General features: G+C 43.7%; 1 protein-coding gene across 2 annotated transcripts in view; it reads left to right on the forward strand.

Annotated features, from left to right (window-relative positions):
- The window catches only part of si:dkey-264d12.5 (coiled-coil domain-containing protein 30), a 33,600-nt gene that overhangs the window by 3,809 nt on the left and 3,547 nt on the right, over positions 1-26,244 (forward strand). Inside the window, exons 5-19 of one of the 2 annotated variants that reach the window (XM_029672395.2) lie at positions 268-500; positions 831-914; positions 1,670-1,829; positions 2,126-2,197; positions 2,424-2,539; positions 2,697-2,768; positions 2,949-3,034; positions 3,201-3,585; positions 12,238-12,420; positions 12,738-12,874; positions 13,042-13,207; positions 15,678-15,790; positions 15,915-16,056; positions 21,138-21,274; positions 21,503-21,635. In XM_029672395.2, the coding sequence (XP_029528255.2) occupies positions 268-500; positions 831-914; positions 1,670-1,829; positions 2,126-2,197; positions 2,424-2,539; positions 2,697-2,768; positions 2,949-3,034; positions 3,201-3,585; positions 12,238-12,420; positions 12,738-12,874; positions 13,042-13,207; positions 15,678-15,790; positions 15,915-16,056; positions 21,138-21,274; positions 21,503-21,635 (2,219 nt within the window). The remainder of the gene's footprint in view (positions 1-267; positions 501-830; positions 915-1,669; positions 1,830-2,125; positions 2,198-2,423; positions 2,540-2,696; positions 2,769-2,948; positions 3,035-3,200; positions 3,586-12,237; positions 12,421-12,737; positions 12,875-13,041; positions 13,208-15,677; positions 15,791-15,914; positions 16,057-21,137; positions 21,275-21,502; positions 21,636-26,244) is intronic. The other variant, XM_029672424.2, reaches the window with a different exon arrangement.

The raw sequence follows: 26,244 nt of genomic DNA on the forward strand, positions 1-26,244 counted from the left end.
TTTCAATTATACGTTCTAGTTTGATTTCATACATCTTTTCCTTTTTTATAATGATTTATATATAATAATAATTTATGAAAAATACAATCTAAACGCACATATGGTTCTTTGTGTGTAGGATTCAAATGTGTATCCCATTCCCTGTCAAACCTTCTAAATCAGGGTCATTAGTGTCCTTACCAATGTGTAATAGTCCCCTTTTAAGTGACGTGTTGTAGGTATTGCACTTACACAGTAAGGAAGAAAATAAAGTGTGTGTGTGTGCAGATGCCCAGATGAATGAGGTGGCTGAGATGTTGTACCAGGAGGGCCTGGCAGAAGTGATTCCCAGCAGCCACAGTGAACAGGTGGCCTACCTGCTGGTGGAGAGGGCCTCCCTGCTGGAGAGACCTGATGACCCCCAGGCCCTGCAAGTCCCCGATGCCCAGGCAGGCACCCCCTCTGCCAGCCAGCAGGAGACACAGTCCCAGACTCAATGCACCAAAGAGAGCATGGACCAGGTGAGACCAACTCGCTGTCTCATGCTTTCTCTCAGTCCAAGATTACACTGAGTTTAGATGAGAGGATTAGGGCTAACCAAAGTACTTTAGAAGTCACATTTCTTTTCTTGTTCAGTTCGTTCCAGTGGTTTAGTAACTGTCACAAATGATACATGAAGATATATAGTTACATGGAGATACTATAGTTGGTTCATGTTGTTATAGTGAATTTGCTAAATCAGGGTGTCATAGACAGTGGACGTGCTGCAGCTCCGCTGGTAAGACCATGGAAAGAGAAAATGATCCAGTCTGTGACTAAACTGTTCATTAATTCCACTGTCTTTCCACAAGGGGGCACCCTCACGTGGCCAGAGCCCATGGAAGAGGCTCTTTGGACTCCGCAAGGCAGCTCAGAGCAAACAGGCTTTGGCCTCAGTATGTCCATTTAGATGATACTGCATCCCGTTAACACTTAGCCAAGCCTGAATAAGATGCTCTATTTTATGTTGAAACTCTTCAGCATGGTGATGGGACCCCTTGTGCATGCCCTCTAATTGCTGTATCTCTTTCCTGTTCTCTTTGCAGCTTGACATTTATTGGGATGAGTCTTGTCCTTGAGGAAAAACTGTGCGATTTCTGCCAGATGGGTCAAAATTGACTATATTGAAAAAAAATCATCAAAACAAAAATAGGCTTTTTGGTCTTGATTTAAAGTTACGGTTAGGCATTAGGGTTAGCAGTGTGGTTAAAGTTAGGGTTAATGATTTTATGACTTTGTGGCTGTGCCAGCTGGTGACCACTCTGAAGAGCTGCCTCCAGAACAAGATTCATGACCAAGACGCTAACTCTTTCTAGTCAACATTGTTCCATGTTTCTGGGTGTGTGGATGTAATGGGTAATTTGGAGTCTACACCCCTCAGTGTCAATGGTATATTGTCTGAACCAAATGCATGTACTGCACGTGTGATTTCCTGACCAATTTTTTTATTTTTTTAATCGAATATTTCTGTTTATTCTGTTTTAACCTTCTCGGCGTGAGGAACAGCTAAGGCCTCACAACAGTGATCTTTCAAATGACTCCACCTTTTCCTGCAGAGAATGATTCGTCAAATCAATAGTACTCCTGTAGACAGCGATGATAGATTCCTCTCCGTGCTCAGTGTTGTGGTCTGCTCTCTTCCCCTCCCCAGGTTGAGCTCAGGCCGGGGTCAGGGCTCGGTGTGGAGCGGGAGTGGGCCCGTCTAGAGAGAGACCTGGAGGAGGCATCACGCCGCTTGGCCATGGCCCACAGAGAGATCCGACGTCTGACCGATGAGCTAGAGTCAGCCCGCATGACCCAGAGTGCCTATGGTGAGGCCAGATTTCACACAGCCCGTTTCTCTGCTAAGTGAGGGTACTAGTTATTATTCAAATCAAATGTTATTTGTCACATGCGCCAAATACAACAGGTGTAGACCTTGACGTGAAATGCTTACTTACAAGCCCTTAACCAACAATGTTAGCAGTTAAGAAAAATATTTCCTAAATAAACTAAAGTAAAAAATAAAAGAGCAACTCTATTAATGTGTGCATTTTTTGTGTGCCAGTTGTGTGTTATGTATTTCTCCGACGTCGGTCTTGAATAAGTATATGTGTGCTTTACCCAGAGCCAGAGCTGCAGGGAGCCCAGGAGGAGGTAGAACAGCTCAGACAGGAAGTGGAAAAGCTCAAGAAATGTGGTAAGAAGATATTTACTTTACATTTTTTGATTACTGTAAAAAAAAATTAAAAACATTTTTAAAAATCCTTTGTGGAGCATTTTCAAAGACCAGCCTTTCAGAATGTCAAAGGAACTGCACCGTATCGCTTTAGGCTTTTCCAGAAGTATGACTGACTGACTAACTGGTGTGGAGACAGTGACACCCATAGTTTGGAGGGTAAAATATCCCTTTGTCCCTCCTATAGACGTGGTGGAGTTGCGTAAGGCCACTGAGCTGAATGATCGTCTGGACCAGGAGATCAGAGCCCTCAGGACAAGGGTGCGCACCATGGACGTAGAGAGAAAGACCCTCCTAGAGACGGTAATCTGCCATTCCTGGATTCAGTTATCCCCCCTCCTTAAATTGTCATAAAGAAATGGATCATGGACAAGATGCAGTCATTTCGGCTACAATGTGTGAGGGGGGTGAAGGTCACGGTAGTTACTGTATGTAATGTGCTCATACTGTTGTTCCCTAGGTGGAGAAAATGAAGCACTCTGACAACGTGGCTAAGATCCACCCAGAAGCACTGCAGCTTAACTTGGCTAAGGTACAACCAAACGCAGTATGGGGATGAGACCCCATCAAACTACAACAAATCAGCTATTGCTATCACCATCTTTATAGAAATATCTGTTGCTTCAAAAATAATTGAAGTGGTCATGCAGTAGGTTTTGTCTTTCAAACATTGCCTGTCACTTAACTGCCTGTCCTGTGTTGTGTGTTTCAGGGAGAAGGGATAGCCGCCCCTCAGATGCACACCGTCTGTCTCCAGACAGAAATACTGCTCCTGGACCAGGTCAAGACCCATGAAAGGTCCCACCTTAACTTTGTCTCTAGAACTTAGCCCAAAACCAAACCCAGTATAATCTCAGATTTGTGTTGGCTGATAGTAGATGCTATTCCAGTTAATTCATTTGAAAGTGGAAAGGAAAGTGAAATCTGTTGTCAGATGGTGATGATGTGTCTCTCTTTCATGCAGACGCCTCCAGCAGTCCGAGACCAAGGACAAGCTGAACGATGTGCGGCGTCAACTGCAGGGGCTGCAGGAGAAATACGATGAGCTGCTGAATGTTACGAAGAAGGCAGAGGAGTACGAGGACTACGAGGAGCTGAAGAAGCAGAGAGAAGAGGAGGAGAAGGTTCTGGAGCTGCTGATGGATAAGACCGAGGAGGTGGAGGAGGAGTATGAGGAACTGAAGACTAAAAAAGAGGAGGCGGAGAGGGTGTATAAGGAGCTGAAGATTAAGATGGATGAGGAGAAGAAGGAATATGAACATCTGGAGAATATGAGGTTGAAGCTGGATGAAGCTCTTGGCCGGAGCAAGAAGCAGCATAGTAGTCAGGAGGTGGAACTGCAGCTTAAGGTGAGGATGACTCCTGTCCGTCTGATGATGTAGTACTATGCTGTGGCCACTAGCAGGGGCTACCGAGTTAGTGTGAATGGGCTGGTTGGGACCAATTATGTGTCTATGGTTAGGACCTGTCAATGTTTCTCAAATGTGTTAATGGAATGAACTTACAAGTTTTAAGTTTGATAGAATAGTAACATAATATCGACTTCTCACAGCAAATTGCTTAAATTCACGTTTAATATTTCATCTTAAAAATCCTCTTACAATTTAAATCCTCTTTCCTGACTACCTTTCCCAAGGAATGATGTAGGTTTGTTTTTACTGTCTATATCCCACACAGTGACCCATTGATTGAAAGCAGCTGATGTTAATGGCTTGTGCTGTGTTTTTCATGGATTTAGCGGGTATTCATTTGACATGGCTGCTTGGTTGTGCTCTCTTTCTTCTTTTAACGTCACCCTCCATTGTGTGCCACAGACGGTGTATTGTGTACAATAGCTGTGGGCGCAGGCCTGCTGTTGATGTATTGTTGGATGATGGACATGTTGTTCTGGGTCATGACTGGTAGAGGAGATATTACCCAGTCAGCAAAATTACGTTGAAAGACGTCTTTTAGACATCCTTTCCCGATGTTGACATCACATGCATTTCAGTGACTGAATGAAAGGTTCGAAAGCCTATTTTCCAGATGTTTAATACACGTATTTTCCAGACATCGATAAAATACGCCTTATATGGACGTCAAAAAGACACAGCCTGACGGTAAATGCGTAGTGGGGAACCTGAAATCCAGAACCTGTTTTCAGGTAACATTCCACTTCCTATAATCTTTGTCCTGCCAAAATCAAGAAGTGGAAAGAAAGCAGAAACAGACTGGTACCCAGGCTAAAGAGATATTGTCTAAAATAGGGAAATCTCAGTTAATCCATGTTTTGATTAGAAAACAACCTGTTTTGAGGAGGTATCTTGCTACTTTATTGAGACAGTTATGACATTACAGAAGGGGAGACGGGTACATTGGAGAAACAGTTTGAAGGGTTGGAGTGAGGAATTAAACCCAAGTCTATGGGCAGAGGAGTGTATGGGCGCGTTCCTCTGCCCAGGTGTTGCTGACGCATGCCACTATCTTACTATCTTACTATGCCAGGTTAGGTATTTTACGTATCATCTAACCACATATGCAATCTAGTGCCCAATACCAGTCGATGGCTTGGCACCCAACCATTGTTTGATGCAGGGGAATGTAACCTATATGGCTGTGTTTCCAAAGGCAGCCTAATTTCTTTCACTAATTGGTCTTTTGACCAATCAGATCAGCTCTGAAAAAGCTCTGCTGTGACGGGTCAAAAGACCAAATGAGTGGGGGGGGGGAAATCAGAATTGTGCTGCCTGTGTAAACACAGCCTAAGTGTCTATGCCTGTAGTGTTACCACTCGACCACAGGCTCTGCACTAGAAAACAATCAGCTTTAAAGCTGAAAACTGCATAAGTCGAAACAGCGCACTGTTCGGCCCAGCACCTTTGTTATTGTATTTGTTTTGTTGATGAAACAGAGGAGATCAGCGTCCGACAGTGTGGTAAAAAAAGATATTGCTCTACATATGCTGGTGTTCTATCTTGCGTGCAATGATGTCAGAGGGAAAAATAACAGTTTTCGTTGTTTGAAGGAACTTCTTTGTTGTAATATCTCAAATGGACATAGCAGTTTCACCAAGTACCAAATGCTTCCTCAATAGGGGCCCGTTTCTTCAAGATGGCGTCGGAGGGGAGGGCTGCCGTCTTATCGGCGCTTAACCAACCATGTGATGTTGTTGTTGTTTTTTTGCGTTGTTCGTAACTTGTTTTGTACATAATGTTGCTGCTACCATCTCTAATGACCGAAAATAGCTTCTGGACATCAGAACATTACTCACCTCGAATTGGACGAAGAGTTCTTTCTTCTTCACTGAGTCGGACACGAGGGATATACTACAAACACCAGGCCCAGATCCGTGATTCGCTGGAAAAGGAAACGTAGGTCTTGCAGAAAGAGATCAGGATGCCTTGTGAGGATCAGGCGACTAGTGGCTAATCTGCCCCTGCCTTCCATTCTGCTAGATAATGTTCAATCGATGGAAAATAAATGGGACAATCTGAAAGCACGTATATCCTACCAACGGGACATTAAACATTGTAATATCTTATGTTTCACCGAGTCGTGGCTGAACAACGTCTTTAAGAACATACAGCTGGCGGGTTATACACTATCGGCGGGACAGAACAGCAGCCTCTGGTAAGACACTGGGCGGGGGCCTATGCATATTTGTAAACAATAGCTGTTGCACGATATCTAAGGAAGTCTCAAGGTTTTGCTCGCCTGAGGTAGAGTATCTCATAATAAGCTGTAGACCACACTATTTACCTAGAGAGTTTCTGTATTTATCGAAGCTGTCTACATACCACCACAGACCGAGGCTGGCACTAAGACTGCACTCAATGAGCTGTATTCCGCCATAGGAAAACGCTCATCCAGAGGCGGTGCTTCTGGTGGTTTTCAGGGAAACTTAAATCAGTTTTACCTCATTTCTATCGGCAAGTTAAATGTGCAACCAGAGGGGAAAACAATTCTAGACCACCTTTACTCCACACACAGAGACGCATAGAAAGCTCTCCCTCCATTTGGTAAATCTGACCATAACTCTATCCCCCTGATTCCTGCTTACAAGCAAAAACTAAAGCAGGAAGCACCAGTGACTCGGCCTATAGAAGTTGAGGTCAAATGAAGCAGATGCTAAACTGCAGGACTGTTTTGCTAGCACAGACTGGAATATGTTCTGGGATTCTTCCAATGGTATTGAGGAGTACACCATATCAGTCACTGGCTTTATCAATAAGTGCATCGATGATGTTGTCTCCACAGTTACTGTACATGCATACCCCATCTAGAAGCCATGAATTACAGGCAACATTCGCACTGAGCTAAAGGGTAGAGCTGCCGCTTTCAAGGAGCGGGACTCTAACCCGGAAGCTTATAAGAAATCCTACTATGCCCTCTGACGAACCATGAAACAGGCAAGCGTCAATACAGGACTTCAATCAAATCGTACTACACCGGCTGACGCTTGTTGGATGTGGCAGGGCTTGCAAACTATTACAGACTACAAAGGGAAGCACAGCCGAGAGCTGCCCAGTGATACGAGCCTACCAGACAAGCTAAATAACACCTATGCTCGCTTTGAGGCAAGTAACATTGAAACATGCATGAGAGCATCAGCTGTTCTGGATGACTGTGTGTTCACGCTCTCCGCAACCGATGGGAGTAAGACCTTTTAAACAGGTCAACATTCACAAGGCCGCTGGGCCAGACGGATTACCAGGACGTGTACTCCGGGCATGCGCTGACCAACTGGCAAATGTCTTCACTGACATTTTCAACCTCTCCCTTTCTGAGTCTGTAATAGCAACGTATTTCAAGCAGCCCACTATAGTCTCTGTGCCAAAGAACACTAAGGTAACCTGGCTAAATGACTACCGGCCCATAGCACTCATGTCTGTAGCCATGAAATGCTTTGAAAGGCTGGCCATGGCTCACATCAACACCATTATCCCAGAAACCCTAGACCCACTCCAATTTGCATACTGCACCAACAGATCCACAGATGCCATCTCTATTGCACTCCACACTGTCCTTTTCCACCTGGACAAAAGGAACACCTATGTGAGAATTCTGTTCATTGACTACATCTCAGTGTTCAACACCATAGTGCCCTCAAAGCTCATCACTAAGCTAAGGACCCTGGGACTAAACACCTCCCTCTGCAACTGGATCCTGGACTTTCTGAAGGGCCACCCCCAGATGGTAAGGGTAGGTAACAACACATCCGCCACACTGATCCTCAACACGGGGTTCCCTCAGGGGTGCGTGCTCAGTCCCGTCCTGTACTCCCTGTTCACTCATGACTGCACGACCAGGCACGACTCCAACACCATCATTAAGTTTGATGACAACAGTGGTAGGCCTGATCACGGACAATGATGAGACAGCTTATAGGGAGGTCAGAGACCTGACCGTGTGGCGCAAGGACAACAACCTCTCCCTCAGCGTGATCAAGACAAAGGAGATGATTGTGGACTACAGGAAAAGGAGGACGAGAATGCCCCCATTCTCATCGATGGGGCTGTAGTGGAGCAGGTTGAGAGCTTCAAGTTCCTTGGAGTCCACATCACCAACAAACTAACATGGTCCAAGCACACCAAGACAGTCATGAAGAGGGCACGACAAAACCTATTCACCCCCAGGAGACTGAAAAGATTTGGCATGGGTCCTCAGATCCTGAAAAGGTTTTACAGCTGCACCATCGAGAGCATCCTGATGGGTTACATCACTGCCTGGTATGGCAACTGCTCAGCCTCCGACCGCAAGGCACGACAGAGGGTAGTGCGTACATCACTGGGGCCAAGCTTCCTGCCATCCAGGACCTCTATACCAGGCGGTGTCAGAGGAAGGCCCTAACAATTGTCAAAGACTCCAGCCATCCTAGTCATGGACTGTTCTCTTTGCTACCGCATGGCATGCGGTACCGGAGCGCCAAGTCTAGGTCCAAGAGGCTTCTAAACAGCTTCTATCCCCCAAGCCATTCAACTCATTAACAGCTAATCAAATGGCCACGCTGCTGCTACTCTATAATATTATCTATGCACAGCCACTTTAATAACTCCACCTACATGTACATAATTACCTCGACACCGGTGCCCCCGCACGTTGACTCTGTACCGGTACCCCCTGTATATAGCCCGGCTATTGTTATTTACTGCTGCTCTTTAATTATTTGTTATTCTTATCTCTTACTTTTTTTATTTTCTTAAAACTGCATTCTTGGTTAATTAAGAGCTTGTAAGTAAGCATTTCAATGTAAAGTCTACACCTGTTGTATTTGGCGCATGTGACAAAAATCACATTTGATTTGATAGTCCAGGAGGAAGATCAAACTATCCAGACAGCAGCAGATGACTATGCAGGTTCTGACCACAGTGAGTCCACTTTACTGTGCCAACAGGACAACCCTAACCCATCAGTCACAGGATCACTAGGGGCCCAATTCAGACTTATGAAATGTATGCCTTTTCTACGCATTTTGATTTAAGCGCTTCTCAGTATTTGGTATTCAGACATACCTTAGACTGTTTTTGTTTTATTTATTTAACTTGGCAAGTCAGTTAAAAACGAATGATTATTTACAATGACGGCCTACCAGGGAACAGTGGGTTAACTGCCTTGTTCAGGGGCAGAAAGACAGATTTTTACCTTGTCAGCTCAGTGTAACGCTCGTCTGAAGAAGAGGACCAAAGCACAGCGTGGGACGTGTTTATGATTATTTATTCAAACTGAACACGGAAACAAAATAACAAAGTGGAACAAAACTAAACAGTTCTGCCTGGTGCAGAAACACAAAACAGAAAACAACTACCCACAAAACACAGGTGGGAAAAAGCTGCCTAAGTATAATTCTCAATCAGAAACAACGATAGACAGCAGCCTCTGATTGAGAACAACACCCGGCCAAACCCAAAGAAATAGAAAACATCGAAATAAAGAAACTAGAATGCCCACCCTAGTCACACCCTGGCCTAACCAAAATAGAGAATAAAAACCTCTATCCCCCCCACTTTGGTGGCGCCTCTGGTGCGGGGAACCTCACCGCCAACCCCGGACTGGGGACCCTCGCTGCGGGCCCCGGACTGGGCACCCTTAACCAAGAATGCACAAAACAGAAAACGACTACATACAAAACACAAGTGGGGGAAAAAGCGGCCTAAGTATGATTCTCAATCAGAGACAACGATAAACCGCGGCCTCTGATTGAGAACAACACCCGGCCAAAGAAATAGAAAACATAGAAATAAAGAAACTAGAATGCCCACCCTAGTCACACCCTGACCTAACCAAAATAGAGAATAAAAACCTCTCTATGGCCAGGGTGTGACACTCAGGGATTCGATCCAGCAACCTTTCGTTTCTGGCCCAACGCCCTAACCACTAGGCTACCTGCCGCCCCATTTTTAATGAGTGCATTTCGTAAGTGGCTAGTATGCATCAACTACCTTTAACTAAAACTACGGCAAAGGTTTTGCCTACAAACTTTGGTTTGAATCGTGATGTCCGCAGAATTTGTTTTTCTCTCCTTATTGAAGTAAGCAGTACGAAGTTCGTTCATCAATGCCAAAAGAGTCAATCATTGAAACCAGACCGTAGTCACTGTGTTGCCTAGGGTCGGGTTTTGTAAGACTAAATACGGTGTACATTTGATTAGAATTTTGTTGACAGACTCACTATAATATATAGAGAGAACTGGTTCAGAATATTAAGGATCAATGAAAGATGGCCATCAAAATATCTGTTTCAGCACTAATTGGTAAAATTACCTGATCTTGTATATTTTAGGAATCTACCTTCATAAAAAATGTAAAACGTTTAGGAGAGCCTTTACACACTAAATATATTGTTTGATAAAAAATACAACGGTTTGATTATTAATCCTGAAAGTTGCCATTCAGTTGTTCAATCCATTAAATACTGGAAGGGGAGAAGCGTGTAACAGTAGAGGTTGACCAAAGGTCCTATAAATCGACTCTAATCCTCACTGATCATGGAACTGATATGACAACAGTCCAGTCGTCGTGTGCCAGGCTCCAGGTTTAAACTGCCAGGCTTGGTTTGCGTTCCGTGACGATTCCATGAAGTGGGCGATTGAACAACTTGTAATATGTTAAATATGATCTATTATTGCTTTTGAGCAATAGGGCTGACATTTAAACATCTATAGTGCACAAAGGTTCAATTTGGCCCAACTGTCACTCTTCGCGGATTTGGCTTGTCATCTCATTTGGCTTGTGTCTCCAAGATTTATCCCTGCAAGTTATATTTACAATCCCCTTATCCAAACAGATTGATAATTTACCTAGCTCTTATCAATAACTCTCATCAATTAGTAAATTACAGTGCATGGAGAATTAGTGAATACCACTGGTGTTACAGCATGAAGTTTATTTTTTATTTTTACACACTTATTTATTTCTCTATGTCAATAGGTCTTTGTTGTAAATGTTTTAGTGCCAAACTGATGGCAGTTGTGAAAAAAGAAAATAGTTAGAAGAGATGCAGAGTTAATGTCCTTTTTGATTGTATGCTTTTATCATTAATTAGACCAAAAAAGTGTTCAACAAATCAAAATATATTTTGATTTGCCACTTTTTGCATGACAGCTTTGCACACTCTTGGCATTCTCTCAACCAGCTTCATGAGGTAGTCATTTGGAATGCATTTCAATTAACAGGTGTGCTTTGTTAAAAGTAATTAGTCATTTGTGGAATTTGTTTCCTTCGTAATGCGTTTGAGCCAATCAGTTGTGTTGTGACAAGGTAGGGGTGGTATACAGAAGATAGCCCTATTTGGTAAAAGACCAAGTCCATATTATGGCAAGAACAGCTCAAATAAGCAAAGAGAAATGACAGTCCATCACTTTAAGACATGAAGGTCAGTCAATCCAGAAAATGTATGGAACTTTAGTCGCGTGCAGTTGCAAAAATCATCAAGCACTATGATGAAACTGTCTCTCATGAGGACCGCCACAGGAAAGGAAGACCCAGAGTTACCTCTGCTGTAGAGGATACGTTCATTATCCGAACTGCACCTCAGATTGCAGCCCAAAATGCTTCACAGAGTTCAAGTAACAGACACGTCTCAACATCAGCTGTTCAGAGGAGACTGCGTGAATCAGGCCTTCATGGTCGAATTGCTGCAAAGAAACCTCTACTAAAGGACACCAATAATAAGAAGAGACTTGCTTGGGCCAAGAAACACGAGTAATGAACATTAGACTGTTGGAAATCTGTCCTTTGGTCTGATGAGTCCAAATCTGAGATTTTTGGTTCCAACCGCTGTGTCTTTGTGAGACGCAGAGTAGGTGAACAGATGATCTCCACATGATTGGTTTCCACCGTGAAGCATGGAGGAGGTGGTGTGATGGATTGGGGGTGCATTGCTGGTGACACTGTCATTGATTTATTTTTAATTCAAGGCACACTTAACCAGCATGGCTACCACAGCATTCTGCAGCAATACGCCATCCCATCTGGTTTGCGCTTAGTGGGATGGCCCTCCGAGCTGTGTAAGGGCTATTTGACCAACAAGGAGAGTAATGGAGTGCTGCATCAGATGACCTGGCCTCCACAGTCACCTGATCTCAACCCAATTTAAGATGGTTTCGGATGAGTTTTACCGCAGATGCTCCACATATGTGGGAACTCCGTCAAGACTGTTGGAAAAGCATTCCTCATGAAGCTGGTTGAGAGAATGCCAAGAGTGTACAAAGCTGTCAAGGCAAAGGGTGGCAAATCAAAATGGCATATCAAAATAAATGTTGATTTGTTTAACACCTTTTTCTTTTTTTTTGGCTTACTACATTATTCCATATGTGTTATTTCATAGTTTTGATGTCTTCACTATTATTCTACAATGTAGAAAATAGTAAAAATAATGAAAAACCCTTGTGCCCAAACTTTTGACTTGTACAGTATGTCAACAATCCTTCCTCCAAAGGACCATTTTATGGATTACATTTTGTGAAAACAAATCATGGGTTCTCTGTATGTAAATGTACTGGTTGTGGTTGTGGTGGTGTTCAGGTGTGTGCTGAGTTGAAGCAGGGTCAGGCTATGGTCAGCCATCTGGAGCAGAGGGCTCTGCAGCAGGAGAGTAGGGAGCTGAGGGAGGGGCTGGCCCAGAGCAGCCAGAAAGCCCAGAGTTGCAGCTGTCTGCAGGAGGAGCTGAGCGCTGAGAGGGCCAAGCTCAAAGCCATGGAGGTAGAGGTGAGACACCATGCAGGAGTGCAGTGTCATTCATAGTCTTCAGCCTATAGTCTCAAGCCAGGGGTGGCCAATCCATTTCCGCAGAGGGACAGTGAAATTTGTTCCAATCAACTTTGTTCCAGTTCATTAAACTAATTTAAATTCCACGCCGATTAGTTGAGTCAGTTGCATTACTGTGGATACGATTGGCACCCATAGAGAGAAATAAAATAAAATCTGTTGTTCTGAGCTCTCTGACCAAGCCAAACAGAATAATAGTAGTAGTACTTTTCACACAAGGTAAATGACCTCTTCCCTCCGCTGCCTCTTTGACTCAGATGCAGGGTCTGCAGCAGCAGCTGAAGAGCACAGAGCACCAGCTGAATGTGGAAAGAAACCGCAACACAGAGTCTGGCCAGCAAGAGGAGGCAGCAAGATACACGGCCCTTAGGACTCAGGACAACCAGCTCCACAGGTACCTTCTCCTACTAAAGGCCCCTCTGCTGCTTCAGTTAAACTGTTTCAACCAGCAACCAGCTGTGTGATGGTCAGTTATGGTCTTGTAGGGGTTTGCTTGTGCAGTTGTAGATATGTGGTCCTGGTCTAAAAGTGTGTGTGTGTGTGTGTGTGTGGTTCATTCAGGAGGATGTGGGAGCAGAGGGAGGAGGAGCTGCAGGATGAGGGGTGTTCCCTGCGAGAGGTGGAAGACTCCCTGAACTGCACTAACTCAGAGCTGAGCCTCCGATTTAAAGGCCAGCAGACACAGCTAGGTGTCCTACAGAGTCAGACTGGCACTGCCAGCGAGGAGGTGAGTGACTTGGCACCCTCTGACTATGGGGCATGGCACTCTCTCTTCATTTCAAGAGAAAGCTGTCAAATAACTAAATGTATAGTGCGGCCCTTGATAAAGATTAGCAACAATGATTGTATAAAATAAATAATACAAATACTGAGCTATATTGTATGCCAAAATAGGATATTTACAGTGGGGCAAAAAAGTATTTAGTCAGCCACCAATTGTGCAAGTTCACTTAAAAATATGAGAGAGGCCTGTAATTCTCATCATAGGTACACTTCAACTATGACAGACAAATGAGGGGAAAAACATCCAGAAAATCACATTGTAGGATTTTTAATGAATTTATTTGCAAATTATGGTGGAAAATAAGTATTTGGTCACCTACAAACAAGCAAAATTTCTGGCTCTCACAGACCTGTAACTTCTTCTTTAAGAGGCTCCTCTGTCCTCCACTCGTTACCTGTATTAATGGCACCTGTTTGAACTTGTTATCTGTATAAAAGACACCTGTCCACAACCTCAAACAGTCACACTCCAAACTCCACTATGGGCAAGACCAAAGAGCTGTCAAAGGACACCAGAAACAAAATTGTAGACCTGCACCAGGCTGGGAAGACTGAATCTGCAATAGGTAAGCAGCTTGGTTTGAAGAAATCAACTGTGGGAGCAATTATTAGGAAATGGAAGACATGCAAGACCACTGATAATCTCCCTCGATCTGGGGCTCCACGCAAGATCTCACCCCCGTGGGGTCAAAATGATCATAAGAACGGTGAGCAGAAATCCCAGAGGGGGACCTAGTAAAGGACCTGCAGAGAGCTGGGACCAAAGTAACAAAGCCTACCATCAGTAACACACTACGCCGCCAGGGACTCAAATCCTGCAGTGCCAGACGTGTCCCCCTGCTTAAGCCAGTACATGTCCAGGCCCGTCTGAAAATTTGCTAGAGAGCATTTGGATGATCCAGAAGAAGATTGGGAGAATGTCATATGGTCAGATGAAACCAAAATATAACTTTTTGGTAAAAACTCAACTCGTCATGTTTGGAGGACAAAGAATGCTGAGTTGCATCCAAAGAACACCATACCTACTGTGAAGCATGGGGGTGGAAACATCATGCTTTGGGGCTGTTTTTCTGCAAAGGGACCAGGACGACTGATCCGTGTAAAGGAAAGAATAAATGGGGCCATGTATCGTGAGATTTTGAGTGAAAACCTCCTTCCATCAGCAAGGGCATTGAAGATGAAACGTGGCTGGGTCTTTCAGCATGACAATGATCCCAAACACACCACCCGGGCAACGAAGGAGTGCCTTCGTAAGAAGCATTTCAAGGTCCTGGAGTGGCCTAGCCAGTCTCCAGATCTCAACCCCATAGAAAATCTTTGGAGGGAGTTGAAAGTCCGTGATGCCCAGCAACAGCCCCAAAACATCACTGCTCTAGAGGAGATCTGCATGGAGGAATGGGCCAAAATACCAGCAACAGTGTGTGAAAACCATGTGAAGACTTACAGAAAACGTTTGACCTCTGTCATTGCCAACAAAGGGTATATAACAAAGTATTGAGATAAGTTTTGTTATTGACCAAATACTTATTTTCCACCATAATTTGCAAATAAATTCATAAAAAATCCTACAATGTGATTTTTCTGGATTTTTTTTCTTCTCATTTTGTCTGTCATAGTTTAAGTGTACCTATGATGAAAATTACAGGCCTCTCTCATCGTTTTAAGTGGGAGAACTTGCACAATTGGTGGCTGACTAAATACTTTTTGCCCCACTGTATATTGTTTTAAACTAATATAATTGCCGAGAGGAAGACATTTTGTTAATAGTAATAAAAAATGTTTTCCCAAAAGGTAGAGGTCAAAATTATTGACAACCCTGAAGATTCTTATAAATAAAGTAGTCAAAAGTTTTTGATTTGTGCCCATATTCCTAGCACACAATGACTACATTGTAGCTTGTGACTCTACAAACTTGTTGAACGCATTTGCAGTTGGTTTCAGGTTATTTTGTGCCCAAACAAAATTTATGGTAAATAATGTATTGTATGATTTTGGAGTCACTTTTATTCTAGATAAGAATATGTCTCTAAACACTTCTACATTAATGTGGATGCTACCATGATTACAAATAATAATGAGTGAGAAGGTTATAGCGGGTCAAATGTCATACCCCCAAGACATGCTAACCTCCCCTGTTATTATTCATGGTAAGAGGCTCTCATATAAAACTAGCAAACTAGTATTAGTATAAAATATAATAATTTCTACAACACAGTTCAGAATTTGAGTTATTTATTTCATACCGTCATTATTGTTCATCTTTATCATGCGTGTCAATAATTTCAGACCCCACTGTATTTGTGTTTCAGTCAGAATTGTATGGTATTGGAACAAATGTAAACTGAGACCCTCATCTAGCCTATGTAGATGTTGATCATGTCTTTCTGTCTGCCTGCCTGTCTGACTGACCACAGATTCCTGCTGATTATGTAAAGCTGAAGGAATGCCTGGAGGCCAGGCAGGAGGATTGTGAGAAACTAACAGAGGAGCTCATGGAAGTTCTCACGTGCCTGGATTTACAGAAAAGGTAAAGATCCTAGAGAACATTCTCAAAGCAAAACCAGGGACTTAGCCTAGCTACTGTAGTCACACTTTCACTCTCTTCTGGTGCTCAACAACGCTGTGTGGTTTGGTTTCCTCTGCTCCCACAGCAAGAACGCCGAGAAGCGATCTCAGCACAAAGCCAAAATGCGGCGAGCCAAACAGATTTATTTGAAGGAGACAGGATGTCGTGATGAGAGGATTCAAAGCCTTGAGAGAGACCTGGCTCTCGCCTTAACCTCATCAGCCAGGGTAAGAGGTCAGACTCACCAGCCAGCTTGTTAGCCTGCACAATAGAGGTCCGCTCCCTTGCCTGGCACAACAATAGGTACCACCTGCTGTGTGCCTGACAACTTTGAGAGCACAACCAGAGAGCACAAACTTCTGCGAGAGGGAAGTGGACAACAAGAAGGAGAAAAGAGGGCACTTTTCCTGCACAGACACTTTCATGTTCAAAACAGTTAACTAAAATAATAATTTTGACAATTTTGTTTTTGCTGATGCAAGTCTTGCATCGAGCTAAGGGAGTTTTGCGCTTGAAGGATAAACAGTATTTTGCTTAAGTTTGATAATATACAGTAATTAGCTAAGCCAATCACACTTCATAAAACAAATGGGAAAGCTTCCTCCATGCTAGCTATCTAGCCTCTGTAGGTAGTAACCAATGGGGATTATATACATCATTGGTCATAACAAATCAGAGTGAATTTGGGCTGCATTGATTAGTCATTAAAATCAACTTTAATTAGAATTAAATTTGAATTTTCATCATTGAGTACTCGACAAGATTGAATGTTAGCTCATTTTGCGTCCTCATAGCCACTGGCTCTCTTGTTGTATTTTTGGTCTCGTCTCCCTCTGTGCTCTGCACCTTCCCCCCACAACACATACAAACCAAGCCCTACCCGCTGCCACTCACAACAAGCAGTTCCAACTCTTATGTGAATGCTAATTATGCTAACGCTTGCATCCGAGTGCTTATACTACGTGAGAAAAAAAACGTTTTTATTGATTCAAATAAGTGGGCGAGGCTACATAAAGTGGATAAGCAACTCGTTCTCATTCTGAGCTCCAAGCTGACAAGGTGAAAATCTGTTGTTCTACACCCACTGTTCCTCGACCGTCATTGAAAATATGAATTTGTTCTTAACGGACTTCCCCAGTTACATAAAGGTAAATAAAATAAAATGCTCAAAGCCTGTTGGTCAATGGGCAGGAGTTCAAGCAGTTCATTCTAGATATGCCAGTTAAACCTGATGTGATTCGTGTGCACGAAACATGGCTCAAACTGACTGTGGAGTTTTATCATACAGTATCAACCACTATGAACCCTGTATGATACATAGTGGTTCGTAGGGACAGAGATGTAGGGGGAGGACACGCTCTTGGGGGGAAATCTCCAAGTGATGGAAAATCTGATAGAAATGAAAGATCTGGGCTGCGTTTCAAACTCAAAGGTCGGCAGCCCTTAACCCTTATGCTCTTGGGGGATGTTACGCACGCCTCTTAAGAGGGAACGCAACACCCTGCTACAACTCAACTCTCCGTGAAGTGAAAGAGGTATGGACTGTAGGTGTGAGTAAGGATGACAGACAGAATGTGGTACCGTTTACAAGGACTTTATTCCTTTACATGGTAATATGGGGAAAAGGGGCTGGACGGAACCAAAGCAAAGAAAGTAAATCTCAAAGCCCCCTCTATCTTACCTGCCTAACCAATACTTACCTAATTTAGCACCACCTGGTGCCCTAACCAAAATACAGGGGGTGGTCTGCCCAGGTCTTACCTATTGTGCCTAGACAATGAATATACTATGGGTATATGTATGCCCGCGGGCCTCTTGCCTAAGCACTCCCTAGGTGCCTTCCCCTTCCCCCCTGGGAACAAATGAAACAGGAGAACAAATAATTTCTCAAACAAACTAAGAAACAAAGGACATCAAATAAGCTCTATCTGAGCAACAAACTCACAGAACATACCAACTGCTACCAACAACAAACATAGTAAATTATCCACAGCCATCAACCTCCTCTCTCTGCAATGACCTCCCAGCAATGACTCTTTTCTGAACAGAACACTGGCTTTTATATAGCTTCAGAATGAATGTGTAACTGGAGACAGCTGCGTCTTGTCGAGGGGGCGGGGTCAGCTCTCCAATTAGCCATGGAGTCGACCAATCAGCTGCTTGAGGGATTTCAGGAAGCCATTTCCTGAAATAAAAAAGTCACATGCAAATACACAAAACTACAACAAATGTAAATAGTTAGAAATTGTGCTACATAAAACTGGTTTTTTGTTTGGTTTGCTTTTGGAAATTGTGGAAATAAAACATTTTCCTTATTCAGAAGTAGCTAGGCAGGGTTAATAATTAATTTGATAGCCATACAGTAGGCCATGTAATTTGTCATCGGTCCAGATGATTAGCCAGAGAACTATCCGTCAGGCAAAGAGGTTATGTTGGCGTCGGTTCTGTGACACCATTGGAAGGACGACACCCATGGGAGAAGTGTGGGGGATGATTAAGAGGATGAGTGGGGTCAGAAGGGAGTGGGATTATCCAGTGTTGACAACTGGCAGTAACAGATGAGGAGAAGGTAGAGATGATGGCCAAAGCATTTGTCCAAGTGCATAGCTCAGCATATTTGTCAGAGGAGTGGCAGAGGGGGAGAGAGAGAACGTGAGAGGAGCATCTTGGAGTGCTGGATGGGAGGGAGGATGCAAATGATGCGTTGAATGCACCATTTACCATGGTAGAGGTGAAAAGGGCAATAGGTAAGGCTGGGTTAACTTCACCTGGGGAAGATGAGGTGTGCTATGTTATGTTGACCCAGCTTAGTGATGAGGCCCTGGATAAGGTGTTGGTGTTGTACAACAGAGTGTGGGAGGAGGAGAAACTACCAGGCAGTTAGGAGGCAGTAGTGGTACCAATCCGGAAGCCAGGGAAGGACCCAATGAGGCCAACAAACTACCAGCCAATAGCTTTAACATCACATGTATGTAAGATTATGGAATATCGCCACATCAGAGTGGGTTCAGGAAGGGTAGGAGAACTATGGTTGATATTATGGCGGTAGGTGGAAGAACGTACAACTGGCTAAAGGATTTCCTGTTTGGAAGGTCTATCCAGGTGAGGGTGGGAAAGTCCCTATCAGGCAGCTACCTGGTGGATAACGGTACACCGCAGGGGAGCGTGATTAGTCCTCTGTTGTTCTCAATCATGATCAATTATGTTTACTCTCAGGTATAGCCGGATATTGGGAGGTTGTTATTTGCAGATGATGGGGCCTTATGGAAGAGGGGAAGGAATGTGCCTTACATAATCAGGAAGATACAGGAAGCAATTGATGAGGTAGTGTGGTGGGAATTAATGTGGGGGTTCAGGTTCTCTGTAGAGAACTCAGTGTTCTTTACAAGGAGGAAGATGGGAGATGAGGTATGCTTGAGGTTATATGGGAGAAACTTGAAAAGGGTGGAGCCCTCAGGTTCCTTGAGGTATACTTTGACACTAGACTGACCTGGGCAGAACACATTGAGAGAGTGGTGGGAAAGTGTAAGAAGGTGCTAAATGTGATGTGCTGTCTGACGGGGAAGGAGTGGGGGCTGGGCGTTCCTCATTGAGGACCATGTATGTTGCATTGATCCGATCTGTAGTAGACTATGGCAGTATAGCATCTGGTTCAGCAGCCTGGACCTCATTGGAAAGGCTAGATGTCATACAGGGACAAGGACTCAGGATATGTAGTGGGGTGTTTCGGACATCCCCAGTGGCTACACTACAGGTGGAGATGTGGGATATGCCTTTTCAGATTAGGAGACAGCAGCTGGCACTGAATTATTGGATCAACCTACAGGGACAAGGGATGTCTCATCATGTGAAATTGATTTCATTGGCTAACCGGGCTATCTGCATTGTGTTACACCCCACCACCCGCCAACCCCTCTTTTACGCTACTGCTACTCTCTGTTCATCATATATGCATAGTCACTTTAACCATATCTACATGTACATACTACCTCAATCAGCCTGACTAACCGGTGTCTGTATGTATTGGTTAGAGCCTATAAGTAAGCATTTCACTGTAAGGTTGTATTCACCTGTTGTATTCGGCGCACGTGACAAACTTTGGTTTGATTTCACAGGCATGCTGGGAACATGAGCGAAGACAGAACACACATTGGGTGGATGGGTAATATCTAGGCAAGGGAGATGGGACTGCATGGAAGGGAGTTTAGTCCAACGGTAGCTATTCCTGTAAATCCACGATGGCTACTCCAGCCTCCAGTAGTTGATCTAGAAGTGTTGGAGAGACTACAGACAGATAGGGAGGGTGTTGATCCATCTGATTTGTTTAAGAGACGTCTGGAAACTGTATATCAGGATTTTGTGGTTATTTACACAATGGTTCAAAAGATACAAGGACAGGACCTACTGGGTCAGGATTTGTAGTGCAGGAACATGGGGTGGCAGTCAGGAAACGTATTACAGATCATTTGGCTGTATATACGGCAGAGCTGATGGCCATTCTGTTGGCCTTGCAGAGGGTGAAGGATGTAGTTACTTGCTCTAATTCATGTGCAGTGTTGATGAGTCTCCAGTCCTTTAGGTCCCGTAGCAGACCAGACCTGCTGTATGAGGTGCTACAAACCCATGGCAGGATTAGACAGATGGGCATACAGACACGTTTTACTTGGGTCCCAGCCCATGTGGAGGTGGAGGGGAACGAGGCAGCTGATATACTGGCTAAACAAGCACTTAGTAGTGAGGATGTTGTAGTTTCAATGATCGAGGCAGAAGCAAAAAGCCTGATATGGACAGTGATGGTGCAGAGATAGCAGGAGCAGTGGAATAGAGATACTAAGAGCAGGCATTTATTTCAAGTACAGAGGAAAGTTGGGGAGGGGAGGACGGCAGGAAGGGACAGAAGAGAGGAGGCCATTTTTTACAAGATTACGGGTGGGACACAGTTGTGGCTATCTAGCTAAAGTATGAGCCAGGACGTTATACAAATTCTAGCTAGCTAGCAACATTAGCGCAGCAGAGCTAGTTTTGGCTATCTAACAGAACATGGACATACCAATGGGAACAAAGCAAGCAACGCTACAACCCGTTCTGGCCTGGAGTATTTTAACCAGGCTGACGGCCGATGTACTGTGCTATTTGAACACACACAAAAATGACTGCCGACATGCTGGGCAGAGGTACCACGGCCAACAGTCTTGATGGTCTGTCCAAGCCCTAAATCTGCTGCTCCCTCATGTCACACACTCTGGACAATGCCAATTGATGCCATGCATGCAAAACAGAACTAAGGAACTTTCTCTGTTTTCTCTAGGAGAAAGACATGATAGTGAACATGAATGAGGAAAATGGGAAACTGCTGGCAGAGAAGAGGGATCTGCTCGGAAAACTGAATGATGTGGAGGAGAAAACAAACAAGAGTGTGCTTGCTGCCACTACCACTCAATGCAGGTATTCAGAACACCCCTCCCCCTCCCCCCACTAACACCACTCAACACAGTACTGAACCCCAGCAATGGTACTAAACACAGGTACTACTAATCACTTCCGATTTAGCACAGTAATGAGAGTACAGCTCCACCATTTAGCACAGCTACTGAACCTCCTGTCGTGTTGTTAAGTGTTGGATGTCTCTGGGGAGTGTCTAAGTGTGCTGTTTCCTATCGTTTCATTCTCCAGTGTGGATTTCCTGGAGAAGGAAAGCGAGCACTTACAGGACACCATAGTGGAGATGTCCGGTCTGATTCCTAACGGAGCAGCATTGCAGCACGCACTAAAGAATCTCCATAAAGCACGCAGCGCTAATGTACAGGTACATTGGGTGGCGTAGATTTTTTTAAAAACTTTTTTGTTTAACTAGGCAAGTCAGTTAATTTACAATGACGGCGTAGGAGCAGTGGGTTAACCGCCTTGTTCAGGGGCAGAATGACAGATTTTTTTACCTTGTCAGCTCGGGGATTCGATCTAGCAACCTTTCGGTTATTGGCCCAACGCTCTAACCTCTAGGCTACCTGAAACCCAGAAATGTGAATTGTTGTTTAAGTTGTCAAAGTATCCAACTATTTAGATTTCCCAGAGTCTGTGTTCTTGGAAAGCCAGTCATAATTGGACTTCATACTTAGCGGCGTTAAAGTTGCAATCTGCAGTTCAAACAATAACAAAGTGGCTCACCCTGCCACTTATTTGGTAAAAAGCTCAGGGATGAGGCAGGAGAAATGTAACCACTCAAATTCAGAGACAGAGCTATGGATGCAAGGTCTGGCCATACATTGTACATGTGGTTGTATTGTGTTTGAAATGATCAAATAAATCAACAACAAAAAAGCTACCAAAATTACATTTGAATTAACCATGTTTTCAGGTTATACATTCTTCATCAGAGGAGTAAAACAATATTGTTTTGGTGCCTGATGGGGTCAGACAATGCAGCTAAGCTCATGAGGAATTTGAAGTTGTATTCTTCAAGAATCAATAGGGCATATATCATGAATTTAAAATAATAAAAAAATGGATAGAGCAATAACAGATTCCCAATGTAGCTGCTTGTTAAAGTGCAATTCCACCACTTTACAACGTCATATTCATTATCTCCAGCACGATACCAGTATCTACATACAGTGGAAGTCGGAAGTTTACATACACTTAGATTAGAGTCATTAAAACTCCTTTTTCAACCACTCCACAAATGTCTTGTTTACAAACTATAGTTTTGGCAAGTTGGTTAGGACATCTACTTTGTGCATGACACAAGTAATTTTTCCAACAATTGTTTACAGGCAGATTATTTCACTTATAATTCACTGTATCACAATTCCAGTGGGTCAGAAGTTTATATACACTAAGTTTACTGTGCCCTTAAACAGCTTGGAAAATTCTAGAAAATGGCATGGCTTTAGAAGCTTCTGATAGGCTAATTGAGTCAATTGGAGGTGTACCTGCGGATGTATTTCAAGGCCTACCTTCAAACTCAGTGCCTCTTTGCTTGACATCATGGGAAAATCAAACGAAATCCGGCCAAGACCTCAGAAAAAAATGTTTGACCTCCACAAGTCTGGTTCATCCTTGGGAGCAATTTCCAAACGCCTGAAGGTACCACGTTCATCTGTACAAACTATAGTACGCAAGTATAAACACCATGGGACCACGCAGCTGTCATACCCCTCAGGAAGGAGATGCGTTCTGTCTCCTAGAGATGAACGTACTTTGGTACGAAAAGTGCAAATCAATCCCAGAACAACAGCAAAGGACCTTGTGAAGACGCTGGAGGAAATGGGTACAAAAGTATCTATATCCACAGTAAAATGAGTCCTATATCGACATATCCTGAAAGGCCGCTCAGCAAGGAAGATGCCACTGCTCCAAAACCACCATAAAAAAGCCAGACTACGGTTTGTAACTGCACATGGGGACAAAGATTGTACTTTTTGAGAAATGTCCTCTGGTCTGATGAAAAAAATATATAACTGTTTGGCCTTAATGACCATCGTTATGTCTGGAGGAAAAAAGGGGATACTTGCAAGCCGAAGAATACCATCCCAACCGTGAAGCACGGGGGTGGCAGCATCATGTTGTGGGGGTGAATTGCTGCAGTAGGGACTGGTGCACTTCACGAAATAGATGGCTTCATGAGGAAGGAAAATTATGTGGATGTATTGAAGCAACATCTCAAGACATCAGTCAGGAAGTTAAAGCTTGGTCGCAAATGGGTCTTTCAAATGGACAATGACTCCAAGCATACTTCCAAAGTTGTGGCAAAATGGGTTAAGGACAACAATAAATTGTGTGTGAGCAAGGAGGCATACAAACCTGACTCAGTTACACCTGCTCTGTCAGGAGGAATGGGCCAAAATAAACCAAACTTATTGTGGGAAGCTTGTGGAAGGCTACCCAAAACGTTTGACCCAAGTTAAACAATTTAAAGGCAATGCTACCAAATACTAATTGAGTGTATATAAACTTCTGACCCACTGGGAATGGTGATGAAAGAAATAAAAGCTGAAATAACTCATTCTCTCTACTATTATTCTGACATTTCACATTCTTAAAATAAAGTGGTGATCCTAACTGACCTAAGACAGGGAATATTTACTCTGATTAAATGTCAGGGATTGTGAAAAACTGAGTTTAAATGTATTGGGCTAAGGTGTATGTTAACTTCCGACTTCAACTGTATGTGAAAACAGCACGTTTCTATCAAATCAAAGTTATTGCGAATGTAGCGAAATGCTTGTGTTCCTAGCTCCAACAGTGCAGTAGTATCTAACAGTGCAGTAGTTTCTAAAAATGATTCACAACGATACACACACATCTAAAAGTTTAAAAAATGGAATTAAGAAAAATATTAATATTAGATTGAGCAATGTCGGAGTGGCATTGAGTAAAATACAGTAAAATAGAATACAGTATATACATATGAGATTGGTAGAGCAGGATGTACACATTTAAACATTTATTAAAGTGATTACGGGATTCCAAGTCTATGTATATAGGGCGGCAGCCTCTAAGTTGCAGGGTTGCGTAACCGGGTGGAAACTGGGTAGTGATGGCTATTTAACAATCAGATGTCCTTAAGATAGAAGCTGTTTTCAGTCTCTCGGTCCCGGCTTTGATGCACCTGTACTGACCTTGCCTTCTGGATGATAGTGGGGTGAACAGGCAGTGGCTCGCATGGTTGATGTCCTTGATCTTTTTGGCCTCCCTGTGACATCAGGTGCTGTAGGTGTTCTGGAGGGCTGGTAGTTTTCCCCCAGTGATGCATTGATGCTGGCCGACAGGATGCTCTCAATTATGCATCTGTAAAAGTTTTAGGGGCCAAGGCCAAATTTCTTCAGCCACCTGAGTTTGAAGAGGCACTGTTGTGCCGCCTTCACCACACTGTCTGTGTTGGTGGACCATTTCAGATCGTCAGTGATGTGTACGCCGAGGAACTTGAAGCTTTCCACCTTCTCCACTGCTGTCCCGTCGATGTGGATAGGGGCGTGCTCTCTCTGCTGTTTCCTGAAGTCCACAATCAGCTCCTTTGTTTTGTTGACTTTGAGTGAGAGGTTATTTTCCTAGCTTCACTTTCCCAGGGCCCTCACCTCCTCGTCATTGTTGGTAATCAGGCCTACTACTGTTGTGTCGTCTGCAAACTTGATGATTGAGTTGAAGGCTTGCGTGGGCATGCAGTCATGGGTGAACAGGGAGTACAGGAGGGGGTTGAGCACACACCCTTGTGGGGCCCCTGTGTTGAGGATCAGCGTAGTGGAGGTGTTGTTTCCTACCTTCACCACCTGGGGGCGGCCCGTCAGGATGTCCAGGACCCAGTTGCAAAGGGCAGGTTTCAGACCCAGGGCCCCAAGCTTAATTATGAGCTTGGAGGGTACTATTGTGTTGAATGCTGAGCTATAGTCAATGAACAGCATTCTTACGTAGGTATTCCTCTTGTCCAGATGGGATAGGGTAGTGTGCAGTGCGTTGGCGATTGCATCGTCTGTGGATCTATTAGTGCGGTAAGCAAATTGAAGTGTGTCTAGGGCAGGGGTCCCCAAACTTTTTCCTGTGAGGGCCACATAACTTTTCCCTTCTCTGATGGGGGGCCGGTGTCAGTTTGTAACAGAAAAAGTGTGACGATCGTAGGGGAGCTTAAAAAATGTATTGTTTTCCAGAAAGCCACACATAACCAAATAACCCTTTCCAGGTTCTTTACAGAAAAAAAGTCAGGAAACAAACAATAACACTATTAATGAAATAAATAATAACTAAATAACCCTCTCTGAGTTCTTCACAGAAAAAAACAGGAAATAAATAATAACTAAATAACTCTCTCTGGGTTCTTCATAGAAAAAAAAGCCATGGAACATTAACTTTCTGTCGTGCCATGCACAATCTTAACAGATAAAAGTTCAGCTCAGTTGTCAGAGCAGAATCTCTCTGACACATATGAGCAGTCTCTTAAAGTTCTTGTGTTCCTTCCTTATAATCCTTTTGTAGGTTCCAGTAGGCTTGTAGACACCGCTGTTTGCAGCTCTCTCTCATCAACTTCCCTGTGAAAACCACAAAAGAAGCAGGTTGAGAAACTGAACTAAGTGATACAGCACCTACACAGCACAATACATTTCACTACCAGTATGGTTGTAAAGATGGATTTTATCCCAGTAGATTTTATTATGATTATATTTGTTTATGCTCAGAATGACTCATTCAAGTCAGAAAAGTGAGCTTACCTATGTATGTTCATCAGTGTGAACTGTGGGCCTGCATCTGGCTGGTGAGAAGTTGAATATCAGGTTCCATTCTAGTTACAGCCAGTCTCAAGCACTGATGCAAATGTTCATCTGTCAATCTTGATCTCATCGGGGTTTTCAGCAGTTTCATGCGAGAAAAGGTTTTCTCGCAGATATACGTGCTGCCAAAAACTGTGGACATTTTCATTGCGTGTT

The sequence above is a fragment of the Oncorhynchus nerka genome, linkage group LG2 (assembly GCF_034236695.1).
Source record: "Oncorhynchus nerka isolate Pitt River linkage group LG2, Oner_Uvic_2.0, whole genome shotgun sequence".
In the NCBI taxonomy this organism is placed as follows: Eukaryota; Metazoa; Chordata; class Actinopteri; order Salmoniformes; family Salmonidae; genus Oncorhynchus; species Oncorhynchus nerka.